At 35.6% G+C, this 24,026-nt stretch overlaps 1 protein-coding gene across 1 annotated transcript in view; it reads right to left on the bottom strand.

Annotated features, from left to right (window-relative positions):
• Positions 1-12,389: 12,389 nt before the first annotated feature.
• The window catches only part of LOC111060979 (protein FAM234B), a 28,629-nt gene continuing 16,992 nt past the window's right edge, over positions 12,390-24,026 (bottom strand). Inside the window, exons 4-7 of the mRNA XM_039424593.1 lie at positions 22,313-22,600; positions 21,094-21,434; positions 19,528-19,702; positions 12,390-16,306 (exon numbers count right to left, since the gene is read on the bottom strand). Coding sequence (XP_039280527.1) covers positions 16,119-16,306; positions 19,528-19,702; positions 21,094-21,434; positions 22,313-22,600 — 992 coding nt within the window. The 3' untranslated portion in view covers positions 12,390-16,118. The remainder of the gene's footprint in view (positions 16,307-19,527; positions 19,703-21,093; positions 21,435-22,312; positions 22,601-24,026) is intronic.

The following is a 24,026-nucleotide window of genomic DNA, read 5'->3' on the forward strand; positions in this document are numbered from 1 at the left end:
CAAGGAAGAGGCAAAGAAATGGGTTGCTCATCACCCAGGAAGAACTATTGGCAGAATCCAAGCATCAGTATTGATAGGCAATGCGTGGAAGAAGGCTTCATCAGTCGAAACAGCAGTTAATGGCTTCAAGGAGACAGGAATTTTCCCTCTCAATCAAGCTGCTATTCCAGAACACTTTTTTGCAATTAGTGATTTGGGAAAAGGAACCCAAATCAGTTCCGTATCTTCTGGTAATGCTCTAGAACCAGAACGTGGAACTTCACAAGGAACTCCAACAAAAAGATTGCAGAAGATTTCTCCAGTACCTAGCACTTCAAAAGGGACTCCTTCAAAAAGATTGCAGCAGATCTCTCCAGTACCTGGAACTTCAAAAGGGACTCCGTCGAAAAGATTGCGGCAGATTTCTCCAGTACCTGGTACTTCAAAAATGACCCCATCAAAAATTTTACACGAAATCTCCCCTATTCCCAAGTTGTGCAAAAAATCCACGAAAAGGAGGAAGCAGATAGCAAAAGTCCTCACTTCTTCTGAGCATATTGAAGAGAAAAAACAAAAACACGAGGAAAAAGTTGAAAAATAGCTAAGAAACTGAATGTGGGCAAATCTGATGTTGAGAGGAAGAAGGAGGAAGGAGAAAGCAGGAAGAGAGAAACCAAAAAAAAATAAATCTCAAAAAATTACAGAAAATAAGAAGAGAGAAGAGGGAGGAAAATGTACAACATCGAAAAAACAGAGTAAAGTTGAAAACTCAAAAAGTGAAAATGAAAGTGATAGAGTAAACAACTGCATCGAATGTGATGAGAATTATTATATTACCAGAGATAGTGTTGATTGGATTAAGTGTCTTGAATGCTCTCATTGGTTGCATGAATCATGCACCATGTATGGTGAACTTTGTAATATTTGTGGCAAAAAGAAAATATGTCAGATTAAAAAAGAAAAAGCTGATTGAAATTTTATAATGCAACTTAATGAGTTACTTATGATTCACTTATATCAATCATGTAATTTTTTACTCAATAATACATTTCTTATTTCATTTCTGTTAAAACAATAAAACATTGAGAATTTTAAATTACATTCTCACAGATTACCTCAATATTAATGAATGGGGACACTCTCCCAAACAGAAAAGGCATCTCACCCGGACACATGGCCAAATGTATTAGTGTTATAAATGGAATTATTTAAAAACAGTATGATTTCCAACATGGAATGTTTCCAACAGATGTTGATGACAAATTATAACCATGTTTAATCACCAAATACTATTTCCCTCTGGATGTCCCAGTGGTTTTTATGACGTCATTTCCTTAGGTGGGGCATCTCTCCTGGAATTACCTTAGAACCTACTTGAATGTTGTTCTTCTTTTGATTAAATGGAAACACCCAAAGTGGATATGGACGGCTATGACAGCCAAGGATGTTTCCATGAGATGTTTCTGAGACAAGCAAGAAGAATTCCATATAAAAATGCATAGAACCTAATTGATTGTTGTTTTTTTTTTGATTAAATGGAAACACCCGAAGTGGATATAGGCGGCTATGGCAGCCAAGGATGTTTCCATGAGATGTTTCGGAGACAAGCAAGAAGAATTCCATATAAAAATGCATAGAACCTACTTGATTGTTGTTTTTCTTTTGATAAAATGGAAGCACCCGAAGTGGAAATGGACGGCTATGACAGCCAAGGATGTTTCCATGAGATGTTTCGGAGACAAGCAAGAAGAATTCCATATAAAAATGCATAGAACCTACTTGATTGTTGTTCTTCTTTTGATGAAAATGGAAACACCCGAAGTGGAAATGGACGGCTATGACAGCCAAGGATGTTTCCATGAGATGTTTCGGAGACAAGGAAGAAGAATTCCATATAAAAATGCATAGAAATAATGGATATATGTGAGTTTTGCCTTTTTCCCTTGTTGAAGTGTTTGACTATAATAATAAAAATGATAGGTGAAATACTAATATGTGAGAGGTGATCCCATTAAGTTCACACATCGCGCATTTGAATGGGTGTGTTGAGAGATATGTTCCCAGGGTGGCATATCTCTTTGAGAGGGGACGTGAGTTGGCCAGCACGCTCACCTGATTTCAGTGTATGCAATTTTTTATATAGGGCTACCTTGATAATAAAGTTTTCAAACATCGCCCACACACGTATTTTCTTCTGTAAATAGTTCAGTGTTTAGTTTATAAGTTGAGCATTTGCTTATACTTCTAAAATATCGAGCATTTGCTTCATTTTCTATGAATAAACGTGAGCAAAACCTTTTGCTCATGCTCATCAAAAAAATAGTTTGAGCATTTGCTCAAAAGTAAAAGATATACTCAAAATTGTATGAATAAACTAGAGCATTTGCTCAACTTTTGAAGCAAATGCTTCAAAAAAGGTGAGTCTAGTCTAGAGAGCTTTTTCAGCTTGCTCATAGTAAAATGGCTCAACTAATTCGTATGAGGAAGAGGAAACTTTACCAGATACGATCACAACCAATAGTTGAGAACTATAAAACTCTTTTTAGATTCAACCATGATATATATCACCATTCCTCCTACAAAAGAATAAATACAAAAGATATCTGATATAAAGATAGCCATCACAAAATAGGAAATAGGCATTTAACCTTCACGCACATACGTGGGGTGCTCACATCACCCCAGTTCTGAAATATGCGAGAAATTATGGTTTAGAGGTTGGCTGCACTGCTCAGCCAGCCAATACCTCTCGACTGAAGGTCCTTCTTTGTGAATAGTCACATTACAGCATTTAGTTGCACAGTGTCTTGTCTTTATTCGGCAATTGTGCTACCAGGGTGCTACCAGCACCCCTCGTATGTTCTTATGTAATATATTTTTCAAAATAGTTTATTTCAAGTTTTCTTTTTTCAATATCAAATTCAGTGTTTTCTTAAAATAAAACAATGGACATTAACAGTTTAAATTCACAGCAACTGTATAATTTATTAAATGATGATGATAATGACGATGATAGTAATGGAATTGCTGATTCTTCAGAAGATGAAGGCCACCAGGAAGAAGAAATCAATTTACAAGATGAACCAGAACCAGTGCATAACAGTGAATCTGAAGAGTCCAATAGTGAAGATGATAGTGCTGATGAACTGAATAATGAAGAAGATGATTTCATGATAGGTAAGGACAAAATAACTAAATGGCGTAAATTTCCATCACATAGAAATGTTCGAACCAGAAGACACAATATTTTTACTGAGTCAGCTGGCCCAAAACGCGTTTCTAGGGATGCCAAAACACCAATTGACTGTTTTAATTTGCTACTTGATGATGATTTGATCAAACTGATCTCTCACTGTACAAATATCTATATAATGAGAGTGCAGCCCAATTATGTGAATAAACGATTTTGTAGACCAACAGATGAGACTGAAATACGTGCAGCAATTGGTATTCTTCTCTTTGCCGGATCATTCCGTGGTGGCAAACAGAACCTAAAGGATCTCTGGGAGCATATATGATTTTTTTTTGTGGGGACTGCTGAAATCAAGAGTGTACACTAACAAACCCCGCACATTGGATGACCTGAAGGAAGCCATACGTCAAGAAATAGCAAACCTTTCTCCTGCAATGTTAGGGAAAGTGAATGACAATTTCAGTGCAAGATTGGAAGAATGCATGGCCCAAGATGGACATTCATTTGAAAGATGTCATCTTTAAATCTTAAACGGATAACATAAACATTTCTTTGGTTATTTTTATAAATGTTCATAAATAGCAATCTGTAATATGCAATAAAACCCTTTGTATCTCTTGAAACTATTGAGTTATTTACATTTTAAAGCTGTCAGATCATTTTGCCGCTCCCTGTACAAACATAAATGTGAAAGTGAAAACAAAAATCCTGTGAAAGAAAAATATTACTATCAAGTCTTCAGCCAAAAATTTAACTTGCACTTTAAACCTCCTTCAAAGGACACTTGCAGCAACTGTGACAAGTTATTTCAAAAGATCAGTGCTGGAACTGATGAGAAAAAGACAGCTGATTTGAAGGCAGAAAGAGAACTGCACTTAAGATGAGCAGAACAAGCACGAGCAGAACTAAAAAAAGATGCAGAAGAAGCCTCGCAGGATAAATATGTTTGCACATTTGACCTTCAAAAGGCATTGCCTTTCCCCAAACTCACAACTTCAATAGCCTACTATAAGAGAAATCTTTATGTCTACAACTTTGGTATACATTGTTTTAATAATGACACTGCCTATATGCACATCTGGGATGAGACTAATGGTGGAATGGGTTCTGAAGATCTAGTTTCATGCCTTAGGAAACATTTGTATGAACACGCCAGGACATTCAAACACGTTGTTCTGTTTTCTAACTCATGCACTGGGCGAAACAGGAATATAAAAACTAGCCTCACTCTACTGAAACTTGTTCAAGACCCTCTATTGGATGTGGAAACAATTGATATGAAATTTATGATACCAGGCCACTCATTCCTTCCCAATGATACTGAATTTGGTATAATAAAGAGAGCAAGCAAGAAATATGGGACCATCAATGTGCCTGATGACTGGTACAACATCATTAAAACTGCAAAAGTGAAAAAGCTTCAGTTTGAAGTTGTAAAACTACAACGAGAAGAGTTTTTGAGCACAAAATCCCTCGAAGATTCAATCACAAACAGGAAAAAGGACACTGAAGGAGGGAAAATCAATAGGCTCAAGATACGGTGGTTGAGGTTTGAAAAAGGAGCACCCTTCAAAATAAAAATAAATGAGTCTTTCGGTGAACTTTTGGGGTTCCAAATCGAGGACATCTCGAAAAAGACAAGTAAATGTAGGCAAGGAAGGCCCATGGAAGTGCAAACCTTGTTGACTGTAAAGCAGGGTCAGCTTTACCCAACCAGAAGACAAATGCCTTTCAAAAAGAAGGAGGACATGATGTCTCTACTGCCTTACATACCCCCTATTCATCATGGATACTTCAGAAACCTTCCAGGGAATCAGACAACTCGTCAAACTCAGAACGACGAAGCAACTGAAGGAAATGACACCGATGATGAGTTTTTTTATGTCAATTAACTTTTCCTTTCTCCTTAGAAGTGATATTTTCTTTTAATATTTCTAATTTGATCTCTAAGCAGATGAAAAAATAAAGTTTATTAATAACACTTGGAGTTGGTTCATTATCTTCCTAAAATTCTTCAGAATACAATTGAACAAAGTCCAATATTTTGGATTTTTTGGGGTTATAATATAAAATTTGGCCAATAAAAGCTATGTCAGTGTCTAAGTTACTCCTTGACCTTCTTAAATGGATTATATACTTTTGAAAATGTTAACAGGTTATTTTGTTATGAAGCTTTAACTTTGAAGACAAGGCTAAATATCATCAGCAAACTTGCGGGAACAACCTGGGGTTGTGACATGAATGCCCTTCGAACATCAAGTCTTGCACTTCTGTACAGTACAGGGGAGTACTGCTCTTCTGTCTGGGCTCGCAGCAGACATGTTGAGAAAATTGATACAGTTTTCAATGAAACTATGAGGAAGATTAGTGGGACATTGAGACCAACAGAGACTGAGTGGTTGCCTGTGCTTAGTAACATAATGCCTCCAGATCTCAGAAGGTTGGAGAAGAAGAACAAGTTCATTTCCCAGTTGCAACACATTCATGAGGATCTCCCAGTTTCTAGAGATTTGGCTAAACCTCCACCAAGGCGCCTCAAGTCAAGAAGATATTTGAGACTTGATGAGCAGGGGGAAATAAGAAGTGCGAGGGAGTTATGGAGACTGAGATGGTTGCAGGGAGAGGTCAGGAACAAAGGCCTTGTGGATGACCCTAATGACATTGTTCCTGGCACCCAGCTGAGACGTGGAGAGTGGTGTGGCCTTAACCGGTTCGGTGCTGAGCTGATGACAGCATGGGGATACAACTCTGATCCTCTGTGCCAATGTGGACAAATTCAATCAATGAATCACCTGATATCTGAGTGAGTGTACACAACACTCCTATCATGGAGGGTTGACACAAGTTCATGATGCTGGAGAAGAGGCATGTCAGTGGCTCCACAACTTAATTCCATTAGTATTTAACGTATTAAGTGTAAAATTATGTTTTTTCTAACTTTGGCCTATGAATGCATATGCATATATATATATATATATATATATATATTATATATATATATATATATATATATAACTTTGAACCTCTGTTTCTCAAAAAAGTTAGCTAAATTGTACTTGGTTCACTTGTATTCTGAGCCCTCCATTATAGATGACATTATTTTTAAAACTGTGACAGTGTGTAAAAGGTGTGGTGAACAATGTAATTTGTCAAGAAAAACTCTGTTATTCCATTGTGGCAGAAGAGTCAAACCCCTGACAGCAACAAAGCGAAGCCTTGTGGTTTCCACGCTTCAGCCAGGGAGGGATCCTTTTTTGACAAAGCAAAATTATACATCGACATACATATGCTTCTATCTAATTTCTACGATTCTTTTTCTGAAACCGCCTAGGCAAAACTTTCTCACAAGAGAACTCGGTATTTCCTCAAAAACTGTTGTTTCTAGTGTTTTCAAATTCGTGTTTTCTAGTGAGAAACTTTCTGAAAAGTTGGGCGGGCCAGGATAAATTGTAGAAATTGATGAGGCCAAGTTTGGAAAATCGAAATACAACCGTGGGCGATATTTGAAGGGTCAATGGGTTTGGGGGGGGGGAGGTTGAACGTGGCTCCAATAAATCGTTTTTTGAGCCTGTTGAAGCCAGGGAAAGTGAAACTCTTTTGAAGTTGATTCAAGAGTGGATCTTGCCTGGTTCAACAATAATTAGCGATTGTTGGAGAGCGTATCAATCCCTCAATAAAGACCTTTATGATTACCTCACAGTCAACCAGTCATTGAATTTTGTTGATCCAAACAGCCAGGCTCACACTAACACCATGGAAAGGGCCTGGCTGAATTCCAACTAGCTGGAGACACTGGCTCCAGTAAAGTTGTTGTGAAAAAGGGAATTAAACACCCAGACAGAGTGATGGACATCTCAAAAAGTAGTGTGAGTGTCATGTTTGCTGCATCAGGGGTTGGAACAGTTCTTCCACCATATGTAGCGTACTAGGCGAAGCATATAATACCCTACATGGACTGAGAATGGTGTTCCTGAAGCTGCTTATAATAGGTCACAGTCTGGTTGGTTTCATATGGACATATTCGAAGATTGGTTTGAAAATATTATCATTCCTCATGTAAGGCGACTTCAAGGCCCTATTGCATTAATCAGAGACAATATTTATCCAGTCATGTTTCTCTATAAAGGTGTTCTGTCAAAATGTAATTTTCCAGAACTATTGAAGCTTGCACTTCAAGAGAGTGGTATTAATGCAGCTTCTAATATCAAGGCTGGTTTCGAATCTGCAGGCTTAGCCCCTATTAATAGGAAGGTCTTGAAAAAAATTCCTACCAATTTGCAAGATGAAGTAGAACATGAGTAGTCTGCATCATTCACTGAACATTTGCAGTTGAGAATGTATCCTGAAAACTCAAAAAAGACAAGAGGCAAGAGACTGATGGTTCCACCAGGGAATTCCTGAAGATATCTACAGTCAACATGAAATGGATGTTGATGAACCAGAACCCCAGGAAGAGTCATCCACAGAAGACATGCCAGTCTCATCACAAGGATCAACCCCCATCAGCAACATTCAACCCCCTACTAGTGAAAGTTTTGAACTGTCACAAGAGGAATTATTAATTGGTGATTTTGTGCTAGTGGCATTCCCTCTTGAAAATTCTGATAGCTCAAGATTTTATGTGTGAAAAATCATGAATATTCTGGAAAATGCAATTATTCAGTTTCATATTTGAGAAAAACACTTGGTCAAAAACAAAAATATTTCCATTTTCCAGAAATTTTGGACATCCAAAAACAAATAAATCTCTTTTGAAAAAAAATTGAAGTAAGAGATATAAGCGAAACAGATTTTTGTAACTAATCATGATATTTCATTAATTTGTTAGAATTTTTCCAAGTAATAGGGTATTATTTTAGTTTTGTTAGTGTACTTTTATTAGATCAATAAAAAGCTTATAATAATATTTATCTACATCTTCCATACCTTTCCTTTCTGAACAACTTCACCCCACTATGGAACTCTTTGACTTTTTTATACATTATATGTGTTCAAATGTTTGTGTAGGAATTGTTTGGAAGGGTCAATATTGTTTAATATGAAAGAAAACCTTTTTAAAACATGTTCAATTGTAATATTTATTTTTATCATTTCAACATTGGCTAAGCGATTTTTTCACCTTACTAGATATTGCATTGTACCATAGCTTAATGCTCGAATATTGCAATAGGCCTATATATAATAATACAAATAAGATTTATACATTATTTACGACTGAATCGTGACAAATATAAACTCTTTCAGAAGATTGTAAATTATTTAGGCTACGTCATAGACGAAAACGGAATTCATAAATCTGCTGAAAACACTGAAGCAATTATGAGTACAGAAATACCCAAGGATGTGACTCAGCTCAGGAGTTTCCTAGGCATTGCCAACTATTACAATCTATTTGTTCCTAACAGGTCTACCTTACTAGAACCACTGAATAGGCTATTGAGGCAAGGGAAGAAATTTACATGTAATAGAGAATGTGAAGATGCATTTTTGAATATAAAAACTGAAATAGTAAGTGAACAAACATTAGCACAAAACATACTAAAATAGTACCTACTAGAATTACTTTGAAGTGTTATGTGGGCTTCAGAACAAGCCAATTGGGTGCTTAAGATTGAATTGTGTTGTGAATATAAAAAGTAAGGTCTTGGATTTTTGATACTGCCTAACCCATACTGGGTCTAAATGCATGCATAGAATTGCAATTAATTAACAGAAAGGTGTGTCAAATCAGTTTGGTGGAACAGGAAAAATTTGTTAATCAACATATTCATGTTTTCAATGGGGTTGGGGAGTTCAATGGAGAACTGACTATTAAATTGAAAGAAAATAGTGTACCGTCAACTGGGGCGTACACTATGACATAGCATTCTAAATTTACCGCCACACGGCTTATGAAAAAGTTAATCATTTTTTTCCAAAATGAAGTGCATTTATAGTTCTAAATACTATATTAGGAAATAATAAGTTGAATTAAAATGAAATCAACAAAAAATTTTTTTTGTTTGGTTGAGTTTTGTTAACCAAAATAAACCTCTTTGGAAGAACTGAATCGTACAATTTTTCATAACTAAACTTTTATGTTGTTTGTTGTTGAGCTGTGATGCTCTGTGCGTATTTGCAAAACCTTATAACATTCGTTGGTGATTTATATTGATTAAAATGAGTGAAATAGTGATTTTGTGGAGTGAAGTCGTTCATCATGCCTAGGCTTTATAACTTAAGCCCAGTGGAATTCGGCAAAACCGACTCTACATTGAGGAAAGTCTTCAGAAAGCAGTTTCCAATGTATAAAATGGTAAACTCTCTCTTCGTAAAGCTGCAAAAAATATGGAGTTCCTGCCTCAACAATTAGTGAAAACAGAAGGGAAAAACATCCGGGAAAATATGGTGGTCAGTGTGTTTTGAAAGCTGAGGAATAAGAAAAACTAAAAAAGCTCTTCTAACTTGTGCAGAATGGGGCCAGCCTCTTCGAAGTGTGGACATAAAAGTTATTGTTCAGGTTTACCTCAACAGATTGGGTAGGGTAGAAAAACAATTCAAAAATAATAGTCCCGGCACTGATTGGATTTTGAATTTTTTGAAAAGAAACACTGACTTAACGATGAAATTCTGCGAGAACATTAAACGAGTCAGAGCTGGTGTCAACCACGAGACTATTAATAAATATTTCGACGAATTAGAAAAACATTGGAAGGAGTTCCTCCAGAAAATATCATCAATTATGATAAAACAAACTGTAGTGATGATCCTGGACAGGTGAAAGTTGTAGTAAAAAGAGGAGTTAAACATGCCAGGAGGATAATGGACAGTTCCAAGTCAAGTATTAGTATAATGATGGATGTTACAGCATCAGGTTTTGATTTTCATCCCTATACGGTGCACAAAGCCAAATATCTATATGATACCTGGGTGGAGGGAGGAGTGCAATGTGCGCGATTCCACACCAGCCCATCAGGTTGATTCGACCAGAGATGCTTTGAATATTGGTTTGAGAAAATCATTCTACCATATGCAAAAAAATGTACAGGCCCAAAAGTGATCATTGGGGACAATTTATCAAGTCATTTTTTTGCAGAAGTTATTGAACAATGTGATAGGAATAATATTAGGTTCATGATGCTTCCACCAAATTCGACACATTTGTGCCAGCCACTGGATTTGTGCTTTTTCAGACCATTGAAAAGTGCTTGGCGGAATATTCTTGAGCAGTGGAAGTTGAAGAATAGAGGAGTTCTGCCAAAAATGAATTTCAATATCTCCTCAAAGAAACATTGGAAAAAATAGGAGCAGTAAAGCAGTCTGCCAATGCAGTTTCAGGCTTTAAGACAGCAGGTATATCACCATTGAATCGTAATGGTGTTTTAAAAAAACTACCAAATGTCCCAGAAGCAGAAGACTCAACTGACATGGAGGATTCATGGACATCTTCCATTGTTGAACACCTCAACAAGCTGTGCGCCCATGAGAAGAAAGCAGTTGGGAGGAAGAAAAGAATCCCTGTTACACCTGGAAGGAGCAGCTGATGGGTGACTTTCTAGAAGAAGAGGAAGCAGACCTCAGTGCAGATGACCCAGACCCAGAAGGAATATCAGACACCAGCAATAATGCACCTTCAAGTCGCACAATCCCACCAGTTGGACAATCTCCTGCCAAAGGAGACTTTATCATGGTGCAGTTCACAACACATTGAGATGAAAAGGATCGTGTGTTCTTGGGGGAAGTCCTAGATATTTTGGACAGCAGTGATTTGGATAGACCAAAACTCTTTGTGAAATTCTTAAGAAAGAAGATTGGTAAGAAAGACACTTATTTTAATTCCCAAACATTGATGATCTAGAAGAAATTTCATTTCAACAAATCATCAAAACAGTGAGGCTATCTTCAAATTGAAGAAGAATGTATTTTTTTTCAAATATTGATTCAAGTAATATCTAGTAGGCTAGATGAAAATATAAATTTGAAGTTGCCATTTATAGAATAGAAATTGTTCATATTTTTTATTTGTTTTGACTTTAATATTGATGTGTTATAAAATATACTTTTAATAGCTCAGTACTCATTTATTTGATGATTTTATGCAAGTACTATGAATACTATGAAATTTTATGGTAATGGCTTCCACATTAGTCATGTTTGCAGCTGCAAGTGATGGCAAAATTCTTCCCCCACACGTCGTTTATAAAGCAATTAATATGTATGGAGGGTAGGTGGGCCAAGAAACTGTAGGTTTAACAGGACTGCATCTGGGTGGTTTGATGCATATTGTTTCACTGATTGGGTGCAGATCATTGCTATCCCATATCTGAAAGACCAGCAAGGTGTCAAGTAATTAATAGGAGACAATCTGTCTTCTCATTTGTCTATTGAAGCCATTAAAGCATGTGATGAGAACCAGATAAAGTTTATTTTTCTACCCAGCAACTCTACACATCTTACTCAACCCCTTGACGTGGTTTTTTTCCGTCCATTACAAAGGGCATGTCGATCAATTCTTGAGGAATGGAAGAAGGGAAATAGAAGAGGTGAGGCTTCTTTACCAAAGGACAAATTCCCTCATCTTTTGAAACAATTGTTTGAATCTCTTAAGGAAGACAATGTTATTGCTGGATTTAAGAGATGTGGAATAGTGCCCTTGAATCGTCAGAAAGTTCTTGAGATGTTTCCTTCTGCCAGTAACAAAAACAGTGCTGAAACCAGTGACCCCCAAGACGTTCAAACTGCAGCCCATGCTTTGGATTCCAGTCTACTTGAACTTTTAAAAACTTTTAGGCAGGGAGATGGTACAAAGGAAAGAAAGAAAAGAACAAAGATCTCAGTAATACCTGGAAAAAGTGTGGAGGAACATTATTTCACAGAAGCACAGTCTGAAATTCCAGCACCAGTGGCAGGTACATCTAATGTACCAAGTAGAAAAGTCAACCCTACAAAAAGAAGAAGGCAGCTGAACCAGATCCTGAAGACGAGTCTTCTCTTGATGAATCTGACTACTCAATCCAAGACAGCGAATTTCATTATTCAAATAGCTCTGAAGACGACCCACATGATGTAGACAAACCTTCACCCTCATCCCGCTTCCAAGTTGGAGACTAAGCAGTTGTAAGAGTGGAGAGAAAACAGAAGACATCATTCCGGCTATATGTAGGTATTGCTTTTGTAATTTCAATTTTAAAAGGGGAAGATGCTTTATGATATAGTTGGTAGTGACGCTGTTATGTAGGTATTGGTTTTGTAATTTCAATTTTAAAAGGGGAAGATGCTTTATGATATAGTTGGTAGTGACTCTGTTGTAGCCAGCCAGCCTCTTAGAATAATGGCGAACAAATAAACATCAGTTGTTAGCAAAACTAATATGCACCACCTATTATCATTATTATAATTTAGGGATGAAAGTTTACAGTGGTAAAGAAGCAGACAATCACGAAATTTGACCGAGGATATTGTTATGGAATTGGTTGTACCGTACCTCAATACTGGAAGGACTCTCTTTACAGACAATTTCTACACCAGTTTGGACTTGGCTAATGAGTTACAAGGTAAGGAGACACATCCTGTAGGGACACTCCGCTCTAATAGGAAACACAATCCAAAAGATTTAGCGAATAAGAAGCTGAAAAAAGGGAAATTTTATTTCATTGAGTAGTTCATCAACTATAATGATTTGTAAGTGGAAAGATAAACGAGACATTCTTATGCTGAGTACAATTAAGACGAGAATGTTTGAAGTTGAAACGAGGTAGGGTAGTTTCAAAACCAGAAGTAGTAATCAATTATAATACAAGTAAGGCTGCAATCGATCTTGCTGATCAACTGTCTTCTTGCAGCTCGCCTTCGCGAAAACCTCGCAAGTGGTACAGAAAAGTGGCTTTGGTCATGATTTACAACACAGCAGTGACTAACGCGCATTTTTTGTATTCTTCAGTAACACAAATAAAATCCATTACTGACTTTCGAGTGGGTCTTGTTCAGGATTTAGTAAGAATTGTTAGGCCGCCACAAAATGAAATAGTAGGCCAAGACTTTCATAAGGTTGTCAAAGCCACCAAAGGACGATGTGCCCCCTGCTACTCAAAATATGTAGAAACTTATGGCAGAAAACTTGCTCAATCAAGGTCGAAGAAGACACGGACAAAATTTTTTACTTGTAACTTTCTCGATTGTATAGACCGATTTCGTTAATGCACATGAAGTGCGCAAATGAGAATTGACTTCATTAATACATTTCAATTAACACATTTTTCTAATTTTTCATTCATACAAATAGTGGAAAATCCTATAATAATCGAACATTCGTCACAAATAATTGAGGCTTACTTGCCTATTCGTCAAAGAGGTGAGTTTTAAAGAGAGTGTCGGAATAAATAATAATAGGCTACCTCAAAATGCATTTCATGTTATTTTTGCAGGCATTAAGCCATCTTGACCTACAAACTTTCTTATTTTCATAGAAAGCTTCACAACATTAAAATATCCAATGCAAAAATTTATGTTAACTATAATTAGAAAAATAAACATTTACTTTATTGTGACAATTTTACTAAAAGTTGAGGATTTCAATGAAAACTAAAAGTTTTCAATGATTTCAATTTTCAGTTTCGGGTACTAAAATTAGTTATGTAAAGAAATATCCGACAGCTGATCATCAAGTAAATAAACTGAGAAAAACAATTTATCACAATAATCAAATTCTTACAAAAATTACAATAATCAATTAAAGTAATCAAACAATTCTTACAATCTTATCAGGTAATACGCAGTCTGTATCTCAGTAAAAATGAACAATTTTGTTGATTGGAAATTTGGATAAAGATTAAAAACTATTGTAAGTTGTATTACCACGTATTTATAAGGAGATTTTTCCACAATTAAGCATCCAAATTGTATAGTTGGTGTACTCATATGATAATACAGTATATAAATACGTTGATAATCATAATCCTTGAGAACAATATAGTTTCTCAGCGATATTATAAAATTACCTTCTAATTATTGAAATCAACTTTACATCTTTAAAGATTATTCAGTTGAAAGAATATCATGTACTAAGAATAAACAATATTCAATTGGTATTCTAAAAGGTTAGTCTCAAAGACAATAAATCTCGAGGTGCTTGCGAGGCAGCTAACCAAAATGATAATATACTTATAATTACTAAGAGAGAACATGCACTTTAATACTGGAGCACCGCCCATAAAAAAATTACCATGAATATTGTGATAGGTTTATTACTACTAGAGACTAGAGGACTAGACAAAAGGAACTTTAGATTCAACGTGGAAAAGTGATTACTTGATCAAGATTATTCAAGACTTTCTATCAATTGGGACTTTACATCAAGATTGTGCAGTTGAGTTCATAAGCACAAGTATGGAAAGCGTTTTCTACGCGATCAATGATCTGCTCAATTTTTATATGATAGAATAGAATTTAAAAATAATAAGTTCTGGGCGAGTGGGACGATAGCAAATGCCGCTGGAAAATAAAATGTTTAAGAAATAAATAAGGATGACATACACACTCTGGAAGCATAATGAATATGATTGAATATATGTAATGTAATGTATGTAATGTCTCTGAAATAATGTAATATAATAATTGATAGTTGTAAATTATAATAATAATATATTGTTGATTATTGTTATTGTGAATGAAAGTCAGCTGGGCAACGAGGTTGTTGTTCTCTTGCTATCCTAGAAAATGGATTATTCGATTCTTGTTTCCAATTTATCATTTCGTTAATAATAAAGATGCGTGCTTTTATTTCATACAAAAGAGATTAATATATTTATTTCACTTCATGTAAGCTATAACAAACTAAAGCTTCGTTATAGTGAGATTCATGTTATAAAGTCAGTATGTGATTAACATTGGCTTGCTGTTCTTGTCTGTCATTAAACAAAGCAGATAGCTCTATACTCTTCTAACACCGCACCGTTGTAAAATATTTTTAAGCTATGAAAAAAAATTAACTGACAAAATATTATTTAATGTCAATGATAAAAAATTATCATTAAATCATCAGAAGGTATATTTTCTTGGTAAATAGAATATTTTTGAGATCTAATTGATCATTATTGGCAAGAATCAACATGAATATCAGATCGGATATACAGAGATAAATAGAATCACAGCTACGTAATATAGAAGGCAAAAAGCTATGTATATGAAGACAGAAAATTGACAACAATGTATCCCTATCATTTCCACTGACTTTATAACGCAAATCTCACTAAAGTGTAATATAATATCAAGTTACATTAGAAATCAGTGACCTTTTAACAGGTTCGAGGAATTTCAACAAAAATACTATGAACCAGTGTTTATAATGGAATAGTGTATAATGGAAGAGACTGGAAAGATTATTCTAATTTCGAAATGAATTAATAATAATTGCAAACTCCCCTAAACTCCTCGAAATTAAAATAGTCATTATAAAAACAAATATTGATTTAATATGAGGTAAATGAGCCCAACAATATTCTATTATTTTTAATTGTTGGTCATGTTTTTAGTCGAATATATCAGTAGGCTATTCTAAACCCAGAAAATATTATATAAATAAATATAGAAGTTGACTTGGAAGTCAACATGACATAACAAAACTGCTGTCGAATATCAAGACTAATGAATATAAATATTGAATCTATCAGTGATAACTGATATTGAAAATGATAAAAAATTCAGCACAATTTTTGGTCTTCACAGCGTTAAAAGAAAGTTGAAAACTTGTTGAAAGAAAACGTCTAAGCAGCTACATACATCGAATATGGAAGAGGAACAATTTCACGTTTTCAAGATCAATTATGACCCAATTTCATGACTAGATCAATATTGTTTATCACAATATGACTCAAGATCAATCAGTCATTCATATGACTATATCAATATTGTTTATCACAAAACAATACTGGCTCTGATGAGAAGTAATTGGTTTGTTGGAAATACTTGATTACTGATGAGCGATCACCTGGTACAGTTTTGGAAGTTCGGCTTGCAGACGAATGACCTGCATTTTAGAATGCAGTTCGAAGTCGTTGGGAGAAGTGGGTTTGGCCTCCTGTGGTGACAGCTCGTGGAACGAAACTGAGGTGTACACCAGCTCCTGATAGCCGTCCCTATCCAAGTCATCGATTAGTACTGCAAACCAAATAGACAAATGTCAAAAAAACTTACAGAACTATCTGTTACAAAAGTTATGATATCACACAGATTATAAATATCGCAAATTACTTACATTTCAGTAAATATCCTAATAGTGAGTTGTTCCACTTCGTAATTGAATCTTAGTGTACATACAACTAGAGGTTTGTTGCTCCAACACTCCTTGTGAAACTCTCGTGCATAAAACTGGTGCATCACTCGAGCAACCTGTAGGCCTATTCTAATCTTCGATGATTTAGTTGAAGGTTTGGTCTGGACAGATTAAGGACTGAATGTTTGGTCAGGAATACTCTGGCTGGAAGCCACTAGGTGACAGAAACTTAATAAAGCAATCAGTTCTAGTGAGTAATTGTCGAGGTGTAGACAGCACAGAATTGTTTATACTGATTGAGTTAATTGTTTTATTAATTTTGATGATGTACTTATTGTATGAATCAATCAATAAAAGAGCCTTATCATTATGCTAAATCATTATATTACTGTAAAAATTTATTTGTTTCGATAAGATACTAATTTCTCTGTTATTGTACTATTCTTTGGAAATATAAAATCTTTTTCATTTAATTTCAAGTGATCAAATTCAAGTGTAGTATTCTGCGTGGATGGCTTTTTTATGCAGTCTTTGGACACCACCATGAGAAATATTGGATTTACATAAGAATTTATTACATAAGATAAATAAATAAACATAATTTATTACATAAGATTTACATACTTTCAGATTATTAGAAAATGTTGGAAAATACATCGACACAAATACAGTCTAATAACTTGATCCCTGGACCGATTTACCCCTTCCACATTATCAAGACCGTGCATAGCAAAAACATTTGATTAACCAGCTGAATTTGTGTTAGCTATTTGAGTCAAGGGCCTAGCACGCAATAACTTTATAAGGAATACAGCAATCAGACATGTGCATTTAGCTAATTTAAACTTCCTCCCGGCCCCGCACCGAACTACTAGGGATCTTCTCATTAGACAATATAATATATTATCTGTAATGCAGTTAAGGCTTTCAAATATATATAATATATATCAACAGTTAGTAGTGGAGAATATTGTTAGCCATATGGTTCAATCAAAATGAAATGGGATTCGACCTGTTCAACAAGCGTTCTATTTCAATCATTACATTTTTACACTTCTTGACCCAACCAAAAATAGTCTACATCGATGCAGCGATGTGTGTACCAACTCTGCGCCTGGTTGAATTCCGCCAAGGTGCTGGTAGCTGATTGGCAGCAGGAGCTGAATGGACGCTACTATGGTCTCCTCTACTCGGACCAAACAGATAAGGAGTTGTCAACCAGGTGGCTCACAGTTGGCAACTTGTTCCCAGAGACAGAAGTCTTTATGCTTGCCATACAGGACCAGGTGATAGCCACTAATGCCTATAGAAGACACTTCATGTGTGATCTGAGCATAAGTGACAGGTGCAGGTTGTGTGTCTGGCTGCTGTGTAAAGTATTCAGCATATCACCTCAGGCTGCTCAATATTGGCCCCCAGAGTGTACTCAAGGCGGCACAATAATGTTGCAAGAATAGTATATCTAGAATTGCAACTGAAGAATGGTATGATAAATGAAACTCCATACATACTATTCATATACACCACCTGCATTTGCTGAGAAAAACCATGTCAAGATCTATTGGGATGCTCAGGTGGTCACTGATAGGCAGGTCCTACATAACAAGCCTGATATCCTCTTGATGGACATGCTGAGAAAGGAGGCTATCATAATTGATATTGCGATGCCAGCTGGTGAGAATGATCAAAAAACCCGTGGATTGACGTTTCAGACAATCCAGTACAAAAAATGCAAAAATCTGGTATGGCGCACTCACACAACTTTCCTTGCCGTTATGAAAATTGATCAACTGAAGCTAGTGTTCACGCGCATCTCAATTTTTACAGATATGAGACTTGTGGCAGTTGATAGAGCTTATCAATGACTATTTTAGGTATACATTTGATCAAAATCGTTGGAGCCGTTTTCGAGAAAATCGCGAAAAACTCTGTTTTTGACAACATTTTCGCCATTATAGCCGCCATCTTGAATTGCATTTCATCGAAATTGTTCGTGTCGGATCCTTATAAGGAACTCCAAAGGTCCTTAAGTTCCAAATTTCAAGTCATTCCGTGAATTGGGATATGAGATATCGTGTAGGCTACACAGACGCACATAAACTCATACACACACACACACACACACACATGCAGACCAATACCCAAAAACCACTTTTTGGACTATGGGGACCTTGAAACGTATAGAAATTGGGGTATCTTAATTTTTTCGGAAAGCAATACTTTCCTTACCTATGGTAATAGGGCAAGGAAAGTAAAAATCTGTTCTACTAGATATGGCACGTATATTACGTCAAACACTGCAATGTACCTGGTAGTTGAAATGTAGGCTGATAAGAACAATAGTGAAGAATTGGAGGTTGCATGTAAATGCCCCCCTCTTATTTGTATAATCCGCAAAAGCGTGAATAATAATGATAATAATAATAAAAATATATAAATATTAATAATAATTATAAATAATCGAATTTTATTGGAATTACTCATTCTCCACCACCAGGCTTTTAAGAGTCACAAAGTCTGATGTTGACCTCTTTCACATTACTTCAAAGACAATGTATGTCATTGAGTTTTCAGCACCAGCTGAGGGAAACATTGTCACCAAAGAGGAGGAAAAACAGACAAAATATCATGACCTACTAATAGAGCTGCGCAGGCTTAACCCAGGTTACTCTGTAAGAATGGAGGTGTTGATTGTAGGTGAACTGGGGGGCATGAGACCCTCATTTTTGGCCAACCTTAGAACGATTCCAGCCTGTGAGACCTGCTACTACTGTGCTTGCAGGTCAGATGCAGAAGGCTGTCATTCTTGGTTCTTTACGTCTACTCAGAGCGTACGATTTAATGGTAACGGACCCAGTATGATTGTTCACCACATGGACATGTGGAGCAGTCACTCAGGTAAAATCACTTGTCACTCTTCCTTGGGGGTCTGAGCCCAGGGACAGGGTGGTTAAGCAAAACCTCAAACCGGAATAAAAATATTTATAATATCGAGTGACCTGGCTGGCTATGTAGATTGGGTAAAATAAGATTAATAGATTACGAACAAGGAAAATGTGAATAAAATGTGTGAATATTGTGGCAAATAGCACAAGACACTTCTTACAGGAATTAAGTTGATAGCGCAGATCCGGCTGACAGCCAAGAGAGCCGCAAATCCTGGTAACATCAGTCTGGCTGGCATTCACGATTCGCGTTTCTCCAGCGGCATTAAATGCAATTATAATAATGCATTCTCGAATTTTTTCCATCTTTGTATCCTTGCCAAGACTGTGAGATTCCTAAAAAATATATAAATGTTGTATCAGCTACTACTGAGAACATGAATTCCACAACGTATGTCAGCATTAACAAAAAAGTGAAAGTCTTATTTTTGTGGTTAAAAAGCCGCATAATATTTTTACTAGTAGCATAGTGGTTATCAGTAATCATCAATGGAAGCAATGTAAGTTCATCCATACAATATTATAATACATAAATCACAAGAATGAATGTTTGTGTAAGAAACAAGTTCAATTTACAATAAACAAGCCAATCGGGCTGTGAAATTTGAATAATCGACATTGACTATAATCTAGTTTAGTCATGATCACTACTATCGGTCGATAGAATATCTAACAAATGCAAGATAACTATCCAAATCAGTTTATCTGCTATCATTTATTTATCATGTGACAGATACACAACGCATATAAAACACAAAAGACTCAAATACCGACATACATCTAGTGTGCTGTTTGATCAGGAGAACATTAGTTGGTCTGAGCGCCATTATTTGCTAGTCCATTTAGTAGTATTGGCCAATGTGCACCATTTGGAGGTGAACTAGCGTTACACATAGCATAGTTTCTCTGCTCATCTATAGGTAAGCCACGAGATGACCCGTGGTTTTCATTGTTTCAAATGAGGCCAGCTCGTCGTTCTTACCCATACCCAGTACGAGAAAATGGGAATGAGAAATAATTACAATCATACAAGCCAAGTTGGTTGTTCGAACAATAATCCTAATAAATTCATCATTCCAACAGACCATGATCCTTTATCAAGAATATTAAGTGACATATGGCAGCTTCAGTGATAGTTGACCACTGAAGGTGTGTTGCAGTACACACCAAGGCATGCTGATGATTTCGCCTCAATAATGCATCACACTGTCATATCACACTTAATATTCTTTCAATCTTGATAAATACGGTGTCAATCGATTTGTAATAAATTTACTGAAAGAAAGTTATTCTTATATTTTCAAAGGTTTTTTTGGTTATTCAATAAATCAAATTTTAAACGGCCGCTATTTCGTTTTATGAAATAAAAAAAGTTGTCATAATTTTTTTGTAGCTCTGTCTTGTTGTCATGAATAATTGTGCAAAGTTTCATTCCCACATGTTCAGTCATAATTGAGAAAAAATTGTAAGTGAAAAAATACAAAATAGCGGCTGTGAGATGAACTAAGGACTTTCAGACAGTTTGGTAATGCTAGTTATTTTTTTTTAATCTTTTAAATAGTTCAATAGTTTTATTTTATAACCTGACGATGGTGTGATCACCGAAACTAGTTGTTGAACTATTTTAAAGTTTTTAAAAAAATAAAGGGTGCTTTAAGATTTTTATATTGTTTTATTAATTTACTGTATATAATTTATTTCAAGTGATTGAGATAAGATGAAATTACCTGATGAGGATAGAGCCAATACCAGAACTTGAGCACAAATCCGGTGATTGTATGATTGAAATGAATGAGAACCGGGTTCATGACGTAGGTGTAGTTGGCATGATAGGTCCACACGGTATGATTGAATCTGTCGGTGACGTTGACTGAGGCGGAGCATGAGGTCGGGCAGTGGCCAGAATTGAGTATATTCATCTTGTGATTTGCCACCCTGAAGTCCACCAGTCCCTCACTAACAAGCAGCTGTCTCAAGCGTGATCTGTGCGACCAATTTTCAGTCACACTTCTATTCAATGCTTTAGACAGGAGATCGCTCAGTTTTTGTGACACTTCATTTTCATAAGCTGCAAACAAACAATTATTCGCATCAGAATTGCAATTACAAGAGTATTTCAGTATAGTAAGTTAGACTCATTATAACTTTAACTGAATGGAAAATGATAAAAACTTATCTCACTGAATACATAATAGCATAGAAAAACAATAGCATATGCTATTGTTTCTCTATGATAATAGCCTATACAATATTTGGATAGCATTTAAATAAGAAACTTATTTGATAAATATTCTGATATTTTCACAAAACATTCTACTGAGATTTAATAAGTTAGCTTGTTGGTAATCAATGCTTACATGGTCGAATATTAATTAAATTAAATTTTTTTACTAGGTGATGAATAATTGTTTTTTTAACAAAGCTAAAAGAACTATGCTCGTTCAAATCACCTGTTTTCTCACTCACAAGTGCCTGCTCACAAATAAAATTGATTTTTGCTCAAATAAAATTATTATTATTTGTATTGTATTTCGTATTTGTATTTATTGAACTAAAAGATCACAATATTGAAACAGAAAACAGCCGCTAGCCTAGACCTTCTGTTCCTAAATTTAGTCCAATAAATTGTCCAAAATAAGGTTATTTTTACAATCACATAACATTTCTCACTTCAAGAACTGATTTGAGTTTATGATTAAAATGTTTAATTTCTCAAGATCAAAGATAAACTAATAAACATATTGAAAAATTGAAAATCTTGAAGCCTGAAATGACATGTCCCTGCAATTTCGCTAATGAATAATTTAATTTATTGAATATTTTGTTTTGGGGGAAGGATCAGTTGAAATAATCTTCAAATCGAATGCTCTGCGATAGATGCCGGGTAGACTTTGAAGCTTCAGTTTTCATAATAAATTGATACAATACACGTGTAGAGTTACTCACAGTCTTGTTTCTTGCAGGTGTAGTAGAGAGAAGACATATCGTCATCGAGAGCCAGTCCATAGATGTCAGAGCATGACGTGATCTTCAAAGGCTTGCCTATGAAGGTTCCATCTTTGCCAGATAACAGTACCAAGTAGTTGATATGTGTGTCGTCACTATGGCATTTGCATAAGGCAGCCAGATCGTTGACACCGTCTCCGGTCACGTCTGGGATTATAACAGGGAACGTGATTCGCTCTATTGTTTCTCCTTTATTTAGTTTCATGACAAATTTCCACACATTCATACCTGTAAGAAGCAAAAACAATTAATTAATGACATTATCCTATAATATTACGCGAGAAATTTCTGGAATTACTTTGGAACAACGTAGGTTTATGATATACAAATTCTATTGCACTTAGGTCTCAGGGATAACTCGCTGAAGGTCATTAAAAGAATAATATTCATCCTTGGAAAATAGCTGAAAAATTCGTCATTTTTCTATAATGGAAGTGAGTGAGAGAGTGCGCGTGTGGGAGTGAGACAAAATTATGCCTGAACACTGTTGAACTATTGCATTCAATCAGCTGATCTCACGAGAAATTTACCCGAAAAGAAATTAATCGACATGATTAAATATAGAAACAGAATTGAATCCTATACTACTAGTAATTCTGTGAACAGTAGACCTCGCGCTCAGTAAGTTACATTGACCTGTTGTTATGTTTTCTAAAAAAATATAAATAATTTTAAATGTCTAGAAAAAATCCTAAATAAACATAGAGCTTTCTGTCCTATCGCACCGTGACGTGTTGTCCCGGAATGTGAGTGTGAGTGCTGTTATCAGGTCTGGCTGCCGTCGATACGCCAATCCAATCAACCCATCAGAGAACATTCTGTGTTGTCGTGTTGGCGAAAAATCGGTGTGTTGAAACTAACAAAATAAACTACCATAGTCCTGATTTCCTATAAACTTCATTTCTCACTTTTCATGATTTTAGAAATCAATTTCTTTCCAAGAATATTTATTGCAATTTTAATCATCAAATTAAAGAAGAAAAATATCTTCTATCAATAACTCCAAACTAGAATCATGGCCTCAGCTTAAGGAAAGACAAAGTTAGTAGACAACTGTCTACTAACGATGATGGAAAGATACATTTTCAAGATGTTCAATGTTCAACGATGATGTTCAACGGTTAGTATCGTAGTCCACTAGACAGCTGATTTATGATGAATAATTGTATAGTCTGATTTTTACGGTAATATTGGTGTTCGAATAAAACTCCTTTTCCTTTTGTATTATCCTTAAAATGCAAAATTTTAAAAAAACCTTATGTAAACGTCGACGAGATATTCAAAAAGGAACATACCTGTCAAATTTCATGAAAATCTATTGCTGCGTTTCGCTGTACATGCGCAACATATAAACATTTAAACATAAAGATAAATGAAAAACCGTCGACTTGAATCTTAGACCTTACTTTGCTCGGTCAATTAAACAAGCAATTTCTGTTTATATGTTACATGTTTATATTTCTGTATGTGAGTGGATCTCGAAAACGGCTCTAACGATTCTCACGAAATTTGGAACAAAGTAGGTTTATGATATGAAAATTCGATTGCACTAAGTCTTAACCCCGGGATAACTCACTGAAGGTCATTAAAAGGATAAATACGTCCTTGGAAAAACAGCTGGAAATTTTGTCGTCTGTCGATACCGTAATGGAAG

The sequence above is a fragment of the Nilaparvata lugens genome, chromosome 3 (assembly GCF_014356525.2).
Source record: "Nilaparvata lugens isolate BPH chromosome 3, ASM1435652v1, whole genome shotgun sequence".
Taxonomy (NCBI): Eukaryota; Metazoa; Arthropoda; class Insecta; order Hemiptera; family Delphacidae; genus Nilaparvata; species Nilaparvata lugens.